Source organism: Aspergillus nidulans, chromosome VIII (genome assembly GCF_000011425.1).
Source record: "Aspergillus nidulans FGSC A4 chromosome VIII".
NCBI lineage: Eukaryota > Fungi > Ascomycota > Eurotiomycetes > Eurotiales > Aspergillaceae > Aspergillus > Aspergillus nidulans.
The window spans coordinates 3,432,967-3,450,676 of NC_066264.1; the positions used below are offsets into that span (position 1 = coordinate 3,432,967).

A 17,710-nucleotide genomic window follows, 5' to 3' on the forward strand; every position below is an offset into this window, starting at 1 on the left:
TCTTCGTTTTCACTGGCATACAGTCTATGTCCAACAAAAGCTCGTTTTATTGGTGGAAATAGATTTATAGCCTTATATCGTAGATCTCGTTTTTATGTCGCTTGCAAGCAAGGCGCTTATGGAGCTGGGAATCAATTTTTTTTGTTGTTATACTTCCCTATTTATCCTAATTCTAAGGCTGCAAATATCCACTCTTTAGAAAAGCTTCTAAGTCTTCTATCCTTGTCCCATAGCCCAGAACAGCCCATAAATTATGTAGGTACAGAGAGCAGCCGTCTTAGAAGTCCCGACGTCTCCAAGCACCAGGTGCCTCCAGCGGCTTCCACCTCCTATCCCAGCCCGTCGTCAGCTCATTCGCGATGTGCTGATCATCAACAGCTCCAAAAGGCACCTGGGACCTCAATTTCGAACAGGTGGTTGTATCCCTACTATCTGGCCTCTCATAGCCAGACAGCTCAATGATATTGTTGGCATAGTTTTCTCTGATATTTGCGTTGCAATTTATGTCCAGGTCTATGGAGTCGCGGTACCAAGTTTTATGAGTACCGGTTAAGTCGTCTGTAGACGCGAAGTCGAGTCGCACAACCCCTCCGGCGATACCTGTGTATATTGTTGGCGATAAGAGAGAAGGGGAAGACATAGTATATATTGGACCGCGGTAGCGGTGCCTAGCGTACCGAGAGACGCTGTCATTGCGCGTCGTGGGCGGGTTTAGAGAAAGGAAAATAGAGAGGTCTTTGCTTGGGTGCGCCGAAGATGTGGGGAGTGTAGTTCGACCTTTAGGCCGGCTAGAAGATGATTGTCGTCTTGCAGGGTTGTAGTCGTAGGTAGAGGGCATTCGAATATCGAATATCTTGACAACTGCGTCGCCCCCTGCGCCGACGACGAATCGATCGTGCCCGTACGGGTGGATGCAGTATACGGGGTTCTGGTCCGCTATGTCTATGTAAAGCCCTTCGTATGGCTTGTGAGAGCGTAGGTCATGAAGTCTGTATGTCATTAGTGCTGCACTTCGTAGACCACCAGTGAGGCAAAGACTTACCGGACTGCGCCATCCCCCCAGGCTGCAAGGAAGGTATTGCCTATGGAATTTCCGGTCTGTCCAGTGAGCGGCGCTATTGCAGTAACGGTTGATCTTTTAGCGAATCCAGTTAAGGCCGGCGAGCCTAGAAAATCGGCCGATAATGAGTGCTCAACCGTCAATCGTCCTTGCGAGATCGTAAAGACGGCGATTGCATCTTCTGGGCGTCCCGTCGCCACAGCCAAGCGGTCTGAGGAGAGAAACCTGGAGCTCTTGTAACGTGCAGGACTCCCGGCATCGACATGAAGACGTCCGAATGGTTGAACCTCTGCCTCTCCTGTGGTTGTACTGTAGAGCGCTATTGTCCCATTACTCAAATGTGCTGCGAGTATCGACTCTGGATCGTCACTCATATCGGTCCGTTCAAGTTCCAGGCCGAATGTTTGGAACTTTTGTCTAAGCTCATAAGTATGACTCTCTGGTGCAATTGCAAGGTGAACAAGTTCGCCACGCATTCGACCAAGCATCATGTGCTCCCAATCCTGGCGTTTCGCATAGTGTCCGGGTCGCAAGAGATGGAGCCCGCAGATGTCATCATGGCTGCTGATGTGCTCTAGATCATTGAAGATAAACGATCTTTCCAGTCGCTGGGATCCATGCTGTCGGATCTGCAACACCAATTCATGCGCAGCGCTCCACGCCAACACTTCACGCCGGTCATGCCAGCTCGATCCATTCCAGATTTCATACGAGTCGATAGCGGGTCGATATCCATGGGTAGGGTTGTCACCTCGAGTAGCCTGAGATGATCCGCCTAATTGCTCTGCATTCAAAGGACGAGTGACAAATCGGCCGATAATTGCATGTCTGTCTAACGCTCTAGAACGAGAAGTGAGGGCCTGGGCCGCATCCTTCCAAAAAGGTGGTGTAGGTATGTTGTAGAATCGACTCTTTACAAAGACTCTGAATATGCTCCAGTCGCCGCTAGCAATGACCTTATGCAGCCGGCGACATGTTCGCGCCAGACATATAAAATCATTCGCAGTAGGCAGATGGGTCGCAATTGCATAGATGATCTCTGGAGGCAATTCTGAGAGAAGCATGGTCAACGCTTGTCTTACCAAAAGATAACTGGTAGTCCTGAAATACGTGAAGCGACTTTATAAATCGATTTTAATTCGAAAATCCAGGTTATAATGCCCGCACAAGTGGGCCAGCCTTATGATGAGTAAAGGCAACACAATAGTTATAGAACGGCAACATCAGGTCTGAGTCACCCCGAGTAAACAGCAAGTTCCGTTGCGGTGTTGAGTCATGATGGAATTGCAAAAGACCACTTTTCCAGTGAAGAAGCTACCTCATGAGTGCAGCATAAGCAGATTTTGTATCTCAAGGGTGGATTTTATGAAGAATGTCTTAACCAAACAGACTTTTGATATTTTAGGCTGACGGAAATACAGATAGAAGCGGGAGAAGACCTATGATCTTATGTCATCCAGCCATCATCTCCATTCGTACCACAAGCCAAAACTTTCCTCTCTTTTCCTTTCAGAGCCTGGACCACCTATGCACCTCGCGAATTACTGATCCATTAGCGAGTGCAAATAGGTTCATAAACTGCCTGGGCTCGGCCGGCTTGTGCTCGATGCGGGGATACACCAGCAGGGCAGGTATATGCGGCGGGGCACCTGCCAGATAGCTCATCGCTTCCAGGTTAAAGATAAAGCTCAATCAGCAGAGAACGACTACTTGTTGAACCTCTCCTTGAACTCTTTGAAACTCTTTCTCAAGAAGAACTCTGGTCCTGAATCGAACTGTCAGCTTCTGCACTATGGAGGTGCCAGTGTTCGCCTGGATAGTTCCCATTATGTTGGGCCTAACTCTCCTCTACGAGTTTGTGATCTATCCTGCTTTTCTGTCGCCATTGTCTAAACTTCCAAATGCGCATTGGACGGCTCCAATATCGCCAGCCTGGATTCTCTGGAAGCGGTTTCGCGGCCAGAATAACCGCACCATCCACGCTGCCCATGAACGGCTAGGGTCAATCGTCAGACTGGCGCCCTCGGAGATTTCCATCAATTGTGTCGATGGAGGTATAAAGTCGGTATATACAGGCGGCTTCGACAAACATGAATGGTACCCGCGGGTCTTTGGCTCTTTTGGGTAAGCGATACTGGATGAAAGAAACGTCATAAACCATGGTGGGACTAAGTCCGCATTGCAAGTTTACAGGACCGTCAGTATGTTCACCATGACCGGTAGCAAAGCTCATTCGACCCGGAAAAGGATGCTGTCCAATATCTACAGTAAATCCTACTTGCAATCGTCTCGCCACCTGCAGCTTATATCCAAAACCATCATTTTTGACCGGCTTCTGCCGATTCTTCAAGCAGCAGCCTCGTCTAAGACGGATACCGATGTCCATGACCTCAACCAAGGACTGACCATGGACTTTGTCTCGGCCTATCTATTTGGGCTGGCTAATGGTACTAACTTCCTTCAGAACGCGGAGTACAGGCGCGAGATGTTGCGCCTTTATCAATGCAGAAAGCCGTATGAATTCTATCATCAAGAAGTCCCAAATATTTTAGCTCTACTGAAAAAAATCGGTATTCGCTTAATTCCCAAATGGTGCGATGATGCGAATCGGATTCTCGATTCCTGGGGCCTGGAGCTCTGTGATAAAGCAGAAGCATCTGTTGCTTCATCAGACCTTAGTGTCGAGCCGGTTGTATACAAGCACCTCAAACAAGCCATTTCAAAACAAGCCCCGCTCAAGATAGACGATCAAAAATTATACGCAGATTATCTTGAGCAACAGAGGCTCGACATCGCATGTGAGATGTATGATCACCTCACAGCAGGCCACGAGACCAGCGCTGTCGTTCTGACATACCTTATGTGGGAACTCTCCCAACATATAGAAGTACAGAAAGACCTTCACAAGGAGCTTCTTACACTACAACCAAGGATAGCTCCTCGTTGTCTGTCTGGTCATGCCGAGTTGCCGTCGCCGAAATCCATTGACTCGCTACCTTTTCTAGAGGCAATACTCACAGAAACTTTACGACTCCACGCTTCAATTCCAGGCATACAACCTCGAGTTACACCGACGCCGACATGCACGCTTGTTGGGTATGACAATATACCCCCGAATACCAGAGTAAACGCACAGGCCTATTCTCTTCATCGAAATCCGGAGGTATTTCCAGACCCTGAGACATGGGAGCCGAAGCGATGGCTCAAAGACTGCAATAAACCTTCCGAACTGGAGGAAAGAAAGCGATGGTTTTGGGCGTTCGGGAGCGGTGGACGGATGTGTGTGGGAAGTAATCTGGCTTTACAAGGTAGGTTAGAGTTCTTAATGAGCAAAGAAAGCGCTTTAACCACCCAACAGAGATGAAGTTGGTCATCGCCGCCATCTATACAAACTTCCGAACCACTATCGTCAACGATGACGGTATAGAAGCAATTGATGCTTACACGGTCAAACCGAAGGGAGAAAAATTGATTCTCAGGTTTGAGTATATATAGATCAACTTAGGTGTCCATATGCCCGGTTCTAGCCAGCTTCACTACCGTTGCACTTAGGACGCACTCAGTTCAAACGATTCTAGAACTCGGTCTGCAGCCAAAATCAAACTACATATACCCAGTTGGAGCAACCTAGAGAGTAAATCTTTGCCTTGAAAATGAAATAATATACAAACAGTATGTATACAGAAGGCAATGTCAAAGAAAATTCGCCCATGCAAACCATAAAAACTCCATAAAGTATCATCCCTGTCAAATCCCACTCTAGCAGGACGCAATAGTACAGCCACCGATCACCGTTGTGTAGCGCATATCGCACGCACTCGAGAATGTATCACATTCTCTAGATAGAGACATTGACCCAGGACTGTCCAGCAAACGATGTATATCTCCCCATCGAGCACTTTACGTCTTCTTCTTCTTCGGACCCACAACCTTAGGATACATTCGCATGAGGTGATAGTTGATGGCGTTCCTCTTCGTGCCCGTAGTTTTCTGGATAAAAGTGGAGTATTAGCATATAGTCTGGAGTCCATCTGGCGAAACAGGAGCTAAGAGCCTCGAATACGCCAGCTCATTGAAGTGAAATGACTTGTGGAGGAGAGAAAAGATACGCACATGTGTGTCCATACACTCCCTCAATTGCTGCTCCAGAGCAAAGCATCCCTCCGATTGACCTGCTGACGCCCAGCAATCTGTGGGCAAGGAGAAAAACTGTTAGACTCGTCCACTGAAAGAATGCATACGCCTATATTTCCAGAACCTGCAGGGCGTAGGCTTTTGAACTTCATCGGAAGCACTACGCCGTACACAAGCCCTTCCGCATCGGTTTATTCCAGCCCCATCCATACAGAGATGTAAAAGGAAACACAAAGAAAAATTTCCCGCGGTAAACACGTACTCAACATAGCGGACATAACAGCCGCGCAGGGGGTCGTCTGCTTTGAACCCGTATCGCGCACGCGGAGGTGAGTGATCGAGTTCAGGCGGACCGGGTTGAGGCGGGTCGAGACACCTTTGGGAGGCATCTTTGCGGCTCAGACTAGCTCGTTCGTATACCAGGAGTAAGGAACGGAGGGTAAGGATAGGACGTCGTGCTGTACAACTGGCAATGGAGCTGTAGACAGGAAAATACGGTGCTATCGGAGTAGGAGTGCCAAGACCTCAAATTCTACGATAGACCGCGGAGGTTGCTGACGTAAACATTGATGGGGCGACACAATCCGGGTCTGAATCCTGGCTTTCTTCTAACCTCTCTCTCTATAGACCTTTTCCTGTTTGTGCGCGTCTACTGGATTCGAAATAGATATGACGGCCAAATGCTCGGCTTCTTATAGAATCACCAAGGCTCTCGCGCGGTACCCAGCAGTCCAGACCCAAACCCGGCGAGGATTCTCAGCGGCTCCCCGACGGCAAGATGCGGCAAAAGCAGCCGAAAATGATAAGCAACCAGAGGCAAGAAATGAAGACAAAAGAGAAGAGGGCGCGATGAGTCGGCGTCTCTCAGAGATGGCAGAGCAAGCCTTTCTCGAAGGAGGTCGGTCAGCACGCAAGAACCTCTCGCAGGCGGGGTTCTCGGAGGAGCTCAAGAAGGAGCTTGAGGAGAGGGTAGCGGCGGCGACATTCAAAAGCGAACATGCGGCTGCACATTCTATTGTTAACATGCCAGTATGTTGTCTTAACTCACAATTCAGACGGATTCGGGTTCAGGATTAGGTATACTGATGTGTATTCTTAAAGGAAAGCGCCGGTCAGGGAACCCGCGACATTGCTGGCGCCGCACCCTGGACCGGCACAGAGAGTACACACGATGTGACATTGCGGATGCTCGATGATTCCAAGAAACCTCTCCGCACGCCTTACAAAATCCCCCAACCGCACCAACCGGGCCCCATAGACACTCGGCTCACACCCAAGCCGCCCCGCCACCCTGGCCTGCGCATCGCCGATGCAAAAGAACGGACAGCAACATACACCTTGAGCAAAAGCGAAGGGGTCACCGAAACCGAACGGGAAGCCATGCGGCGTGAAATGCGCGAGCGCTTTACACCAGGCGCACGACCCATGCCAGCAACACTCCAAGGTCTCGCATCATTAGCCAATGAACGGATAGAAGACGCTGTAGCGCGTGGTCAATTTGATAAAATCAAGCGCGGGAAGGGCGTGGGAACACAGACGGACTACAACGCTAATTCCGCTTTCATCGATACAACCGAATACTTCATGAATAAAATTATCCAGAAGCAGGAGATCGTTCCGCCCTGGATCGAGAAGCAGCAGGAACTTGCGAGAGAGATAGATCGGTTCCGACAGCGTTTGAGAGTTGAGTGGAGACGGCATGCAGCGAGAGTGATAGCCAGCCAAGGAGGGTCGTTGGAGACGCAGATGCGTAAGGCGGAGGCATACGCGGCTGCAGAGGCGCGGCATACCGCTCGACTCGAGCTAGAGAAAGCCTTCAATGATACTAAGTCTTCAAACAACAATACCAGTACCAAGAATAATGTTCCAACTTCCCCTCCAGCCTCAGATCCTTCCTCAACGGAAACTCTCCACCTACCACCCCTGCGCGACTCGCAATACATTTCCAACGAACGCTCATTCCTTGAACTTTCGGTTAAAACAATCAACGCACTAGCCCGCTCCTACAACCTGCAAGCCCCACCGGTAGCGCAAAAGCCTTATCTCAATCTCGAGCGTGAACTGGAGTCGTGCTATGCGGATGTGGCGCCGAGTTTAGCAGATGAGATCAAACGCCGTGCTACGGAGAAAGTACGGCAACCTTCATATACCGGGGCAAAGACGGCTAGTGTACTTAGTCATCTGGCTACGTCTCAGACGGCCAGGGTGTATGATGAGGATGAATCGAAGGGGTATGGTTTCAAGCAGTTCTGGCAGGATCTGTTTTCGAAGAAATGAGGCGGGTTAGCAATGTACAGTATTATCAGAATTGAGGTTTGAAGATTCTGGTTCACGTTATATTATGATTATAGAACTCGATATGCAAGCCTGTATTGACAGACTTGAGCGAATTGTAAATAGTAAGCACATAATTAGAACCACAGAACAAAAAAACACAATGTGCCCCACTCCGATACTCAGATAACCAGCCGCTATCGCAATCTAGTTATTCTCCTCCTCATCCTGATTGGAGGTCTGGAGACTACCCAGAAGGAAGCTCGACTCATTCTCAGGGAGCTCATCCTTGTCTCCGAGATCGAGGTCATTACTATCAGCAAAGCCAATAAAGCTTGTCCCGGAGGTCGGAATAGGGCCGGAGTCGGACCTAGCTTGCCTATCATTGCTCTCGAAGTTCTGGAGACTGCCAAGGAGAAAACTCGAGTCAAACTCAGGACGCTCCTCCGAGTCACCGAGATCAAGTTCGCTGCTGCCAGCGAAGCCCATGAAACTCGACCCCGAAGGCAAACCCGAGTCGGAGTCCGAGTCGGAGTTATCCCATTCGTCGTTTGCGTTGTTGAGGTGCTGGAGGCTGCCGGCGATGAAACTAGATTCCAGCTCGGGGAGCTCTTCATCATCGCCAAGATCGAGCTCGTTGCTGCCGGCCAATCCTATGAAACTTGAGCCGGAGGGGGAGCCGGTCTGGAGGTCGTAATCATTAGTACTGCTTTGCTATGCTTTGCTATGTGTACTGTGACTTTTGTAGTGATCGGCTTATATTTAGCGGGATCATAAGGAGGTCATACAGAAGCTGCGGTTGGATGTTAGCTACGGACACCGGCGAGATCTATCTAAGACGTACATGAAATTTGGGGGAGTTCAGGGACCGTAGAGGTGCTGGCGGACGTAAGGTCGCCGATTGAGGGCGTGGTGGCCGTGGGCAGAGCTTGGGCGAGGCCTGTAAGGGCCGCGATAAAGCCGGCGGAATAGATGGAGAAAGGCATTATGGACAATGATCAGTCTAAAGAGACAGAGGATGCCAATGTTTCGACAGAGGTCAAAAGGAGAGACGTTAGTTAGGGGGAAATGGGGAACCTGTGGGTGACAGCCATCCTTTATATGGGGTCGAGGGGTGATATTCTGGAGGATCCAGTTCCAAGATGAATTACTCCGGATTACTTTGTTGATCGGCAATGGAATCGACGTGATGAATCAATGACGAGGTTATATCTCAACCAAGATCTTCTTATTGGATGAATTTGGTGAATGTTCCTGGAGAAAAGGCAATAATATAAGGGGCTAGTTTCCTTCGTGCCTGGTTTTAGTACGGACAAGGTAACCCACCCTCCGATCACTAGGCTGATCTCATTATTCAGAAGTCTCAATGTCAGAACGCGAACTCGCATCGAAAATCCATAAACTCTCGAGTGCTCGTTTAGGCTATATCCAATTTGCATGGCCATATCAAGTACGATAGAGAAAGGGTTCGAGTTCATCGCACCTTCCGTCTAGTTGAGATGTCTATCACCGTCGAAATCAAAGGTCAGGGTGTTGTCTCCAGCTGTGCGATAGCCACAAATTATCTCTATCTCGCAGTTTATTCTCACATTACACCGAATGGGGGCGTTTGACCATGGGCAAAAAGCTCTCTGTTGTTCAAGGCGTTAAGTCAGAGAACTACACAACCCCAGGGAATGCCGTTAATGAGATCTGGGTTGGAGACACCGAGCTCATCTCCCGTCTCCCATTTGGCTCCAGCGACATGGATCAAGCCAGCTGGCCGACGAACGGAGTGCCAAAGATCCCCTGGCATAACTTCATCATCCCTATGAAACGAGACCTCGAGACCTTGGGCGCCTACAACTCCAACCTGCCTCTTGACTTCAGCGGCATTGCTCGCGTCCCTCCAGATCAACTGGTCTGCTGCAATCAGCGCGGGTGCATCACTGACCAACACTTCACCCAAACCGTCTTCACCGCGAAGCTCGTCAGTCAGGACTACTCACACCTCGACCGCGCTATCCTCCTGACGTTTTGCGCTATCATCACACTGAACCTGTACAGAGGGGTGAGACGGGTAGTGACCGGTTCGTTGCGTTACAGCCATCTAGTCCACGACTTTATGGACGTGTGGTATGCGGTCTCATTCTCTGGGACTGCAACAATGCTAAACATAATTGGCCTTGGAGCTGGATGGTGGGCGATCTCTGCTTGGTCGGGGGCTCATGAGGCCTACCAATTCAAGGCTGACGACTGGAAGCTCATGGAAGATTTGATGAAGCTCGTTCTGTTTGTGCAGATGTTGTTCAGTGTGTGCACTATCATCATGGACTGGCTGGACGTTCTAAGGGTCCTTCGCAGGCGTAGCCGAAGGCGAAGTCAAAATCAACCGCAGTGGATTTTCAACGTTAGTGAAAACAGAATGCCAATGCCACAAAAGCCTCCTGCGGCTCTAGTCTGAATGTCTGGCATATATCTGCATATCGTGTCCGTACGAGACGCTCGTCCGCCGTTGCTCTTCTTTCAATACGACTCAAATTCATTGTTATTTGCCAGCTTTTTCTTGGCTCTCGCAATAGTTCTTAACGTCCAGATTATTTTACGAAGAAGTTCTACCCGATTCAATCTCGGGTAGGGCAAAAATGCTTTCATAAAATAGCCGGCACTATGAGCCGTCGACACAGCTGGCGTGTAGGTATTGTAACAAACCCCGAATTGCTCCCTGTCACAAACCATAACATCGCGGTATAAACCGCGCGGAAAGAGAGTGTATGGCTAGGGTATAAGTATTTAGATATCAGGACGCGCTCGGTAGTATGGGGGTTGAGAGTTTGGGAGACTGAAGGAGTTGCAAGGTGTTGGCTCCTTGAGAGGGTTAAGGTTAGGGTTGGTGATGGTTACAGCAGTGGCGATGGGGCAGAGCAAAAATACGAGGGAGAAAACGAGATGTCTAACAGTACTTGAGTCTACGGAGTCGATGAATCGTATCTAGGTAGATAGATACTAAATAGCAATTCATTCTTTGGATATAGAACCTAATAGATCAAGCCTAACCAAATCACTGACATCAAAACATACTAGAACCAGAGAGATGGTGTAGACTATTCAGTACCCCCACATATCATCCTCGCTCCTAACTGCATCTTCCTCGTTCAGAGCGCGCAGCCCATTCTCCTTCCCCTCACGCTTGCGCTGCTTCTTCGTCACAATACGGCTTGGCGTCAGTGGCGTCAGCGGTGTAAACGGCATATACGGGCTATAAGGCGTCGGCAGACCCGTTCTCGGCCCGCTCAGTTGTTTTTCGGGCCTCTCCAGAATGGTAGTCTTTGTGGGTGGGGCAGAGAGAAGTTGAGGATAAGCTTCGCGGAAGGGAAGAGACGAACTACTCCGGCCCGCTTTTGCGCTTGTGGGGGTTGCAGCCTGCAGGTTTAGTGGTGGCGGAACGGGAGTCCGGTGTTGACGTTCTTGGGAGGCCGTGGTGTTATTGGTGTTTATGCGGGTGATTGGGCCGTCTGCTTTTGGTGGGAGGGGAGGAGGAGTGGGGTTGTAGAAGCGCGGGGAGAGGGGGATTTGGTCGGAATGTGGGGAGGTAGGGTCTGGAGAGGCCAAGGGGGAGGAGATGTTGATGCCAACGGTGTGGCCGTGTTTGCGGCCTGTGAAGCGCGGGGAGCGGATTCTGCTACCTCCAGATTGCGAGTGCGAGGCATTGTTGCCTTCGCGGTTTGAGTGGAAGAGGGAGAGGTTCGAGATACGTGAGAGGCGGGAAGTACGTGAGCGGCCACCGGGACTTGTGGGAGGTGAAGCAGCAGTGACAGCGGGCGCGGGTGGGTGGTGGTACTGAGGTTGTGGTTGCTGGTGCGGGTGCGGTGGCAGAGGCTTGTCCTCTGGAACCCTTGCAGCATAGTCCGAGAAGGGGTTTGCATTTTGATAGCTCGTCGGAGACCTTGGCGAGAGATCTTTCAGACTGACGTCGTCCGTTGGACTAACCGGCGAAGCAGTGGCAGCAGCACGCCGCTCATCATGTTCCATCACAGCAGCATAGAGCATCTCCATCTGGTCCTGGTTTCTGCGCCGGTCAGCCGCAACGACTGATTCGTGATCGATGGTAGCCACGCTGCCGTTGTTGGACCGAGAGTGCTGGCCCTTGGTCAAGCTCGTCCATGACCTGAACCCGTGCGATTTGTTGGTCGGAGTAACAGGGCTAGGGTCGACAGAGTTGAATGCGGCATTGGATTTGGTGGCTGTGGCACTTGCGGCAATTGGTGGGTGTTTGGGCTTCATCATCTCGACCTGCAGAGTGTAGTTGGACGACTGGACTGTTCTGCGCAGACGCCGGCCAACAACGAGAAGTAGGGTCAGGATGATAGCGACAAAGATCACGTACGCTCCTACGATTCCGCCGATTTGGACTGCGAGAAGAGGCTCATCGAGCTCTTGCGGACGGTTGAGGAGGTTGTCGCTGTCACGTTGGACGAGATTCCCAGATGAGGCTAGAATGACGAATGGCAGCATTCTGGTGTGCCAGCGTCGTCAGCGATAGATGCGGCGTTGAATTGGGTTTATGTATGACTGCTCGAGTGCTCAGGGGGCATCTCGAGGGATTGGGATTGAAAATGAGGCCGCAAATCCCTTACGGATATGGATTGAATGACAGGCATGACGGATGATTGGGGTGATGAAGAGAGATATAAGGCAGTGATTGGAGATGCCGTGGTGTGCAGAAGCCGTGAAGAAGCGCTGCTGTTGGTCTAAATACGCGCCCAGGCTGCATCCACTGCACGCCGTCACACGAGCTCCAGCCACTCACATTGCAGGCCAGCTACCCTCAGTCTATTGGTCAGTTCAGTCTTTGGCCATTCAACTTCTTTATTACTCCATCTGTTGATACACCAAAAGACAATCAAACTGCCTTCGCACTGAACCAGCGGACCACACGGAGCGGGACTCGAGCAGAGACAGTTTATGCAATGCTATGAGCACCCCGTAACTAAGGACTGCAGGATTGTGAGCTGATTGTTCATAAAACGCAGGATGCATTGCTGCTCAAACGTGCTGGTGAATGGGCAATCGAGTGAAAATGACTTCTGTGCACGTTAAGGTGTGCTTTCTGTCCATTCTGCCTTCTCCGCATGTCTAACTCACCCTTGGTCTAGAACGTGATAGTTACCGGCATCTAATCAGACATCGGGCTCGCAACTTCCCAGCTAATCCTGGAGCAAGGCGATTCTGTGCAGAGTCGACGTCTTGATGCCCCGAATGTTCTTCTATACAGTCCCATATTCGAGTTTCAACAAGGTGACCTGCGTCAGTTAGGGAGCGCTGATCGTTGCCGATTCCGTGGTAGCCGAACGCCAACAACACTTCCAAGGACGAATCAATATCGTTCTAAGCATCTTCCGGTGATAGACATGAGTAGCAGCGTTGATACTTGTATTCGGACAGGTGGGATGGATGGTTTGCAACCAACCTGATTGTCCGTGCTTTCTTATCCAAGGCGGCTATGGGGGGGGGGGGTGAGCTCTTCTCAACTCTTACACCGACCTTATGCTACTAGCGTCCAGGAAAGTGAGTCTTCCAGTCCAGGCTCTGGAAAAGACACATACAAGACCATATCATCGTCTGTTTCATCCTGCGTTGCCTGAGTTGCTAGCAACCCGGCCAGGCTAAATGACAGTCTATTGGATGGTTCAGGTTTCCTTACGTAAGTCAGGTCAATACTTGAAACTACTGCAGCAAGTCGTCGTGAAACGATAAGGCTGAAGGAAGGATATGATTACAAGTCATAATAGAAAGAGGATATTATTCTCACTGGAAACATCATAGTGAGGAGTTGAGCCAGATGATATTATGCACAGTATGCAATCGGACGGCCACCCTGTACATGGTCTAACATGAGGTGAGGGCCTGCTAGAGTGTAAAACATTAGATAGAAGGAGCCTCCCACGTATCACGCCGGATTTTCATCAGCGCCGACTGCTTATGAGGGAATGTAACCTCGCCGTCTTTGTAGAACCCTGCGCTCTCGAGATAGCTGATCATCCTGCGTTTGATTAGCATTTTGCGGCAATGAAGCTGGCATGGTAACGCACTTCTTATTGTCTACTCTTGGCTCCAACATCACAGTCTGAGTCCGCATATCTGCCAACCAACAGAAATGGACCAGCGATGTCAGCCATGCCGAAACCCGGTGCGGACCGCGGTACTTTTGCTCGCCAACAAGAACATGAATGCCTCGGTCGTAATTATCAGTTCCCCCAATCAATGATCCTAAAGGGTCTTCTTTAACCCAGTATATCTCGAAGTATCCGAATGGATGCCCATCCCAGCATCCGATTACAGGGAAACTGTGTCGTTTAGAGAGATTCTGACGCAGGAACTCCTCTTGCTTGGAGATTGGGCCAGCCTCTCCCCATGCTGCATCGACACGAGGTTCATTCATCCACTTGTGCAGATACTCCAGGTCCGAGGGGGTGTCTGGTTCCGAACTCAACTGTTCTGTGTGATCCCTAGGAGAGCGCAGATATGGGACTCGAAAGGAAAGATACTGCCCTAAGCTCGGAATGTAACGGACATAGAAAACCTCACCCTGGTGCGGTGGCTTCTGTCTGATCGGGTGCCGCACGCCATTCGTGAAAGTGAACTGGCACGGCGGCGGAGGGAAGAATGTCGGAAGATGGCTATGCGACGCAAATGGCCCTTCATTAGGCATGTAGCGACCCGAGCCCGGTCCTGCAGATCTCGGTCGACCATTCGGCTCCCCCAGGTACAAGCTCTCCCGTGTCGGAGAAGCAATCCTGCCGAACGCCGTGCCCCCAACCGAATGCGCAAACGACTGCGGGCTCAACGTAAACAGATACAGACGCGGATCGAGCTGCCAGAAGCTGCGCCGGCTGACGAACATATGCGACCAGCTATCTCTGTCCTCTGGATCAGGTCCAACAGACGAGTCGTCGCATGCAATTAATCCCATGCGCTCCAGCTTCTGCAGCACATTGTGCCCCGTAAAGATCCCCTCACGCCTGATATTTACCCTCCAGTCTCCCTTTGGCTTTCCAGCAAAAGGTGTATTGGCCGATGCTTCAGTATACAACTGGAACTCTGGTTCAGGCTCATGAAAGTACCAGTACAGCGTGACCCACAGCATCATGGCGATCTGCCGAGTTGGGGAACTGACAGGCTTGTAGTCGCTGTCTGGAGGGTTGACGATGTACGAAATGTACAGTTCGTCGCTGGACAAGGTAGGCACTGTGAAGCGAGTAACCTGCGGCTTCTTCTCCATCGGTCTTGCTCGGCCGCGCTCAACGTCGGTCAAGTCTCCGTCGGAAAGATCCTCTGGCCGGCGGCGCGTACCAAGGACCACATTCCACCCAGGCAGCAAGAGCGAGCCTCGCTGGTTCAGGCTGTTGGACTTGAAATTGACGCCCCCAAACACGGGGGTGACGGTGAAAGACTGGCCGTTGGGCAACTGAGTGGTGGTGCGCATGTCGAAGGTATGCGCTGGACTGCGAATGCGATCACTCGGAGTACGGAAGAGAGAAACAGGACCTGTCTCGGAGTCTTAAATAGATGTAAAACGTAAAGTGAACAAGTAAAAAGAAAAGCGCTGGCGAGGGCTCCTGCATACGAGCCGTCGGGTCAACCTGCAGGTGATAGTGGGATGATTTTATGTTGCCCCTCAGTCGGAGTGGGTGAGCATCGCCTGTGGGCAGAAACAAGGAAATAATCAGACGCTTGGGCACTATTTAGGGCAAAAGAGACTTCAACGTGGTCTACTAGCATTTGGAACGGCTTCATGGCCGTATACATATCTGCACTCGCAGAGTGGGAGAGTCAGGAGAGGAAAACGTCGTGTGCGATGCTTGATGTCATGCCAGCCATTTTCCCTTTTGGGCGGTGTCACGTTGCTCGTCCGCAAATCATCAGTCTTAGAATTACGATTACTCCAACAGCTTCACGACGTCCAAAAATATCAACTATCTGAATGGCCACTACCTAGATAAAGGCCAACATTTATTAGACTGTCTAGAATTCCTCCACTGTCGTGCCGATCTTTCTGGTCTTTGCCAGCTCGACCAACTCGCTTCCAGTCACTAGATCCATCAAGCCCAATCCCACGCCCTTAAATATCACATTCCCACGCTCGACCCATTCGCGCAGGTGTTTCTCGTCGTCAGCCAAACTTGAATCCTTCGCGGCATCCCGCACCATCAGTAGTTCGCCAATCTCCACTACCTGGTTGGGTTTGACCTCCGCCTGGATCAGCTCGCCGGCCTCCTTCATCGCCGCATCAAGGCTGTCAACCACGACAATCCCACTGCGCTGAACATGCTTGTGGAAGTGGCGATGGGGCGGTGATATTGTAACCTCCTCCCGGAGGATATCAGGATGTAACTCTGTCATGTTCGGCTTGTACGATCCGATGGCGCTGATGAAACGGCCCTTGCGGCGCCCCTCCCGCGAGGTGAGGAGCTCCGACGGGAACAGCGGTTCATGCGACGGCGTACAGCAGAAGATAGCATCTGCTTTGTTGATAGCGTCGTGGAGGATCCGTTTGTACTCCCCGAATTCGCTGCTGACTGCGGAGAACTTGACATCCCCTCGCCAGCTAGCATTCTCTGGTGAATAGATCTCCCGGAGCAGCTGCGCTGCCCGCTCAAACGACCGGTTGACGATGACCACGCGCTTGATGTCCTCGCCTCGTAAGATGACCGCCAGTCGGATATGCCAGTAAGCCTGCTTGCCCGCACCAAACACTACCACCGTGCGCACCTTCTTGCGCTTGTTGAATATCATCGTAGTCGTTAGCGCCGTTCGAAAGGGCGTCAGCTCCTCGGCATTGATCAGCCCAAACGGCAAGCTATCATCATCATACAGCGTGACGCTTCCTTTCGGCGAGGTATCCCGGGATCCGGGTCCCGGCCACGCGCCCAGCGTCTGCGACACCCCAGCCCCAATAGGTTTCTTATCCACTGAAGCCACAGGCAACGGATCGCTCTCCCCACTAGATGTAGACAAGCTAACCGACTGCTCAGCCTCGGGCTCATCCTCATGTGATGAGAACGACAACTCGCTCATCTCAGACGATATTGAGGACACCGAAGTCCGCGAGCCGGCCTCCCCAGGACCACTTGCTGTAAACCTCTTGATACCACGCAGGTCCTCCCCCGATTCCACCTCACATCCAGGTTTACTCTCCCTATCCTGTAGAGAGATAACCTTGATCCCGATCGAGCGCCGCGTGCTCGATGGCATGAATATTGTCGTTCGCCCGCATTGCCTCGTTACCGCTGTTCGTCTAGGTTGCAGCGTAGCCGCGCATCCAGAATCCTGGTTCCCGATGGAGTAATCGCGTAGTGCGTCTGCTAGATTCCGCTGGATCGAGACAATCTGATCGCGGGTCAACGAGGTGAGAAGGGTGCGGAGCTGCGCTCCTGAGAGGACTGTGATCGGCATGGAGACTTCTTTCTCGGGTGTTCAGGGCAAAACGAAATCTCTATACTACCTAGGTAGTTCGAACGCAGGCGGTGTTGGCCCGGCTCAGCTTATATAGCTCCAGAGCAAGCGGCGCGGCGTCGGTGATAACGAAATGAAGCCGGTCTTTCAAGGAAATAACTGAGTCGGATGTAACTTGGTCTTGACGGAGGTAAGCGAGCGCCGGGATTCGGAGATATCAGTACCTAAGTGGCGAACAGATGCGGTCGTGCTCGAGGTTGCAGTGGGCAGCCGTTCTCGTCAAGTGCGCCCGATGGAACTTTGCTGGCACTGATAGATGAAAGCCAGCCTGGGAACAAGGATAAGGAGAGGGGAAAGTCGGCAAAAGCTCTTTCTTGGAAGTGGTGGGGTATGACGACAGCGGTGGGTTAGTACACATGTCAACGTTGAGACTATCCACGGTTCAGTCACCCATCAAAATAATACTGTAACTCCCAAAGTTCAAATTGTCATGATAGACAACACATGGAAACATCCGGTCCGACAAGGCTGCATCTCCAGGTGCTGTAATCCAAAATGCCTACTGGATCAGTCCGGCGAAAAGTTGAGGCAGCCACATTCCGCCGCATTCTCAGAGCCGGATTAAGTTTGTGATCGCGCCCGACTTCGGTGGCATCCATCCAGAACTAGGTTGCGTAGTCCAAATACGTACGCTCTTTAAGATCAGGTGTTATAGTTGCGACCGGATAAGTCGAAGGATAGATAAGTTCATTCACATATAGCATGTTACGTACATCAATCGTCTGTATCCCCGAGCCACCAACCGCC

The 17,710-nt window shown here is 51.1% G+C and overlaps 9 protein-coding genes across 9 annotated transcripts, besides 1 other annotated feature; 3 read left to right on the forward strand and 6 right to left on the reverse strand.

The window, feature by feature from the left end:
• Window positions 1-17,710: part of a sequence feature (contig 1.7 1..773302(-1)) that runs on past both edges of the window.
• ANIA_00460 (F-box/WD repeat-containing protein) lies at window positions 278-2,124 on the reverse strand (the record flags this gene model as incomplete). Its single annotated transcript, XM_652972.1, has 2 exons — window positions 278-989; window positions 1,043-2,124. The coding sequence occupies 2 exons, from the start codon at window positions 2,122-2,124 to the stop codon at window positions 278-280; spliced, it is 1,794 nt and encodes a 597-aa protein (XP_658064.1).
• Window positions 2,853-4,674, forward strand: ANIA_00459 (protein CYP578C1; the record flags this gene model as incomplete). Its single annotated transcript, XM_050613394.1, has 3 exons — window positions 2,853-3,184; window positions 3,254-4,368; window positions 4,419-4,674. The coding sequence occupies 3 exons, from the start codon at window positions 2,853-2,855 to the stop codon at window positions 4,553-4,555; spliced, it is 1,584 nt and encodes a 527-aa protein (XP_050469213.1). The 3' UTR covers window positions 4,556-4,674.
• ANIA_10091 (mitochondrial 37S ribosomal protein mS37) lies at window positions 4,960-5,583 on the reverse strand (the record flags this gene model as incomplete). Its single annotated transcript, XM_050613395.1, has 3 exons — window positions 4,960-5,050; window positions 5,174-5,250; window positions 5,457-5,583. 3 exons carry the CDS (start codon window positions 5,581-5,583, stop codon window positions 4,961-4,963), a joined length of 294 nt encoding a protein of 97 aa, XP_050469214.1. The 3' UTR covers window position 4,960.
• ANIA_00458 (DnaJ family domain-containing protein) lies at window positions 5,821-7,471 on the forward strand (the record flags this gene model as incomplete). Its single annotated transcript, XM_652970.2, has 2 exons — window positions 5,821-6,223; window positions 6,296-7,471. Exons 1-2 carry the CDS (start codon window positions 5,864-5,866, stop codon window positions 7,469-7,471), a joined length of 1,536 nt encoding a protein of 511 aa, XP_658062.1. The 5' UTR covers window positions 5,821-5,863.
• On the reverse strand, window positions 7,676-8,454 carry ANIA_00457 (uncharacterized protein; the record flags this gene model as incomplete). The annotated part of the gene is made up of 3 exons (XM_652969.1): window positions 7,676-8,152; window positions 8,257-8,261; window positions 8,313-8,454. The coding sequence occupies 3 exons, from the start codon at window positions 8,452-8,454 to the stop codon at window positions 7,676-7,678; spliced, it is 624 nt and encodes a 207-aa protein (XP_658061.1).
• ANIA_00456 (uncharacterized protein) lies at window positions 9,084-9,911 on the forward strand (the record flags this gene model as incomplete). Its single annotated transcript, XM_652968.1, has 1 exon — window positions 9,084-9,911. One exon carries the CDS (start codon window positions 9,084-9,086, stop codon window positions 9,909-9,911), a length of 828 nt encoding a protein of 275 aa, XP_658060.1.
• On the reverse strand, window positions 10,556-11,963 carry ANIA_10090 (uncharacterized protein; the record flags this gene model as incomplete). Its single annotated transcript, XM_050613396.1, has 1 exon — window positions 10,556-11,963. Exon 1 carries the CDS (start codon window positions 11,960-11,962, stop codon window positions 10,556-10,558), a length of 1,407 nt encoding a protein of 468 aa, XP_050469215.1. The 5' UTR covers window position 11,963.
• Window positions 13,373-14,933, reverse strand: ANIA_10080 (GNAT family N-acetyltransferase; the record flags this gene model as incomplete). Its single annotated transcript, XM_652967.2, has 2 exons — window positions 13,373-13,490; window positions 13,540-14,933. The coding sequence occupies 2 exons, from the start codon at window positions 14,931-14,933 to the stop codon at window positions 13,373-13,375; spliced, it is 1,512 nt and encodes a 503-aa protein (XP_658059.2).
• Window positions 15,473-17,443, reverse strand: ANIA_00454 (putative proline utilization protein PrnX-like; the record flags this gene model as incomplete). The annotated part of the gene is made up of 1 exon (XM_652966.2): window positions 15,473-17,443. Exon 1 carries the CDS (start codon window positions 16,901-16,903, stop codon window positions 15,473-15,475), a length of 1,431 nt encoding a protein of 476 aa, XP_658058.1. The 5' UTR covers window positions 16,904-17,443.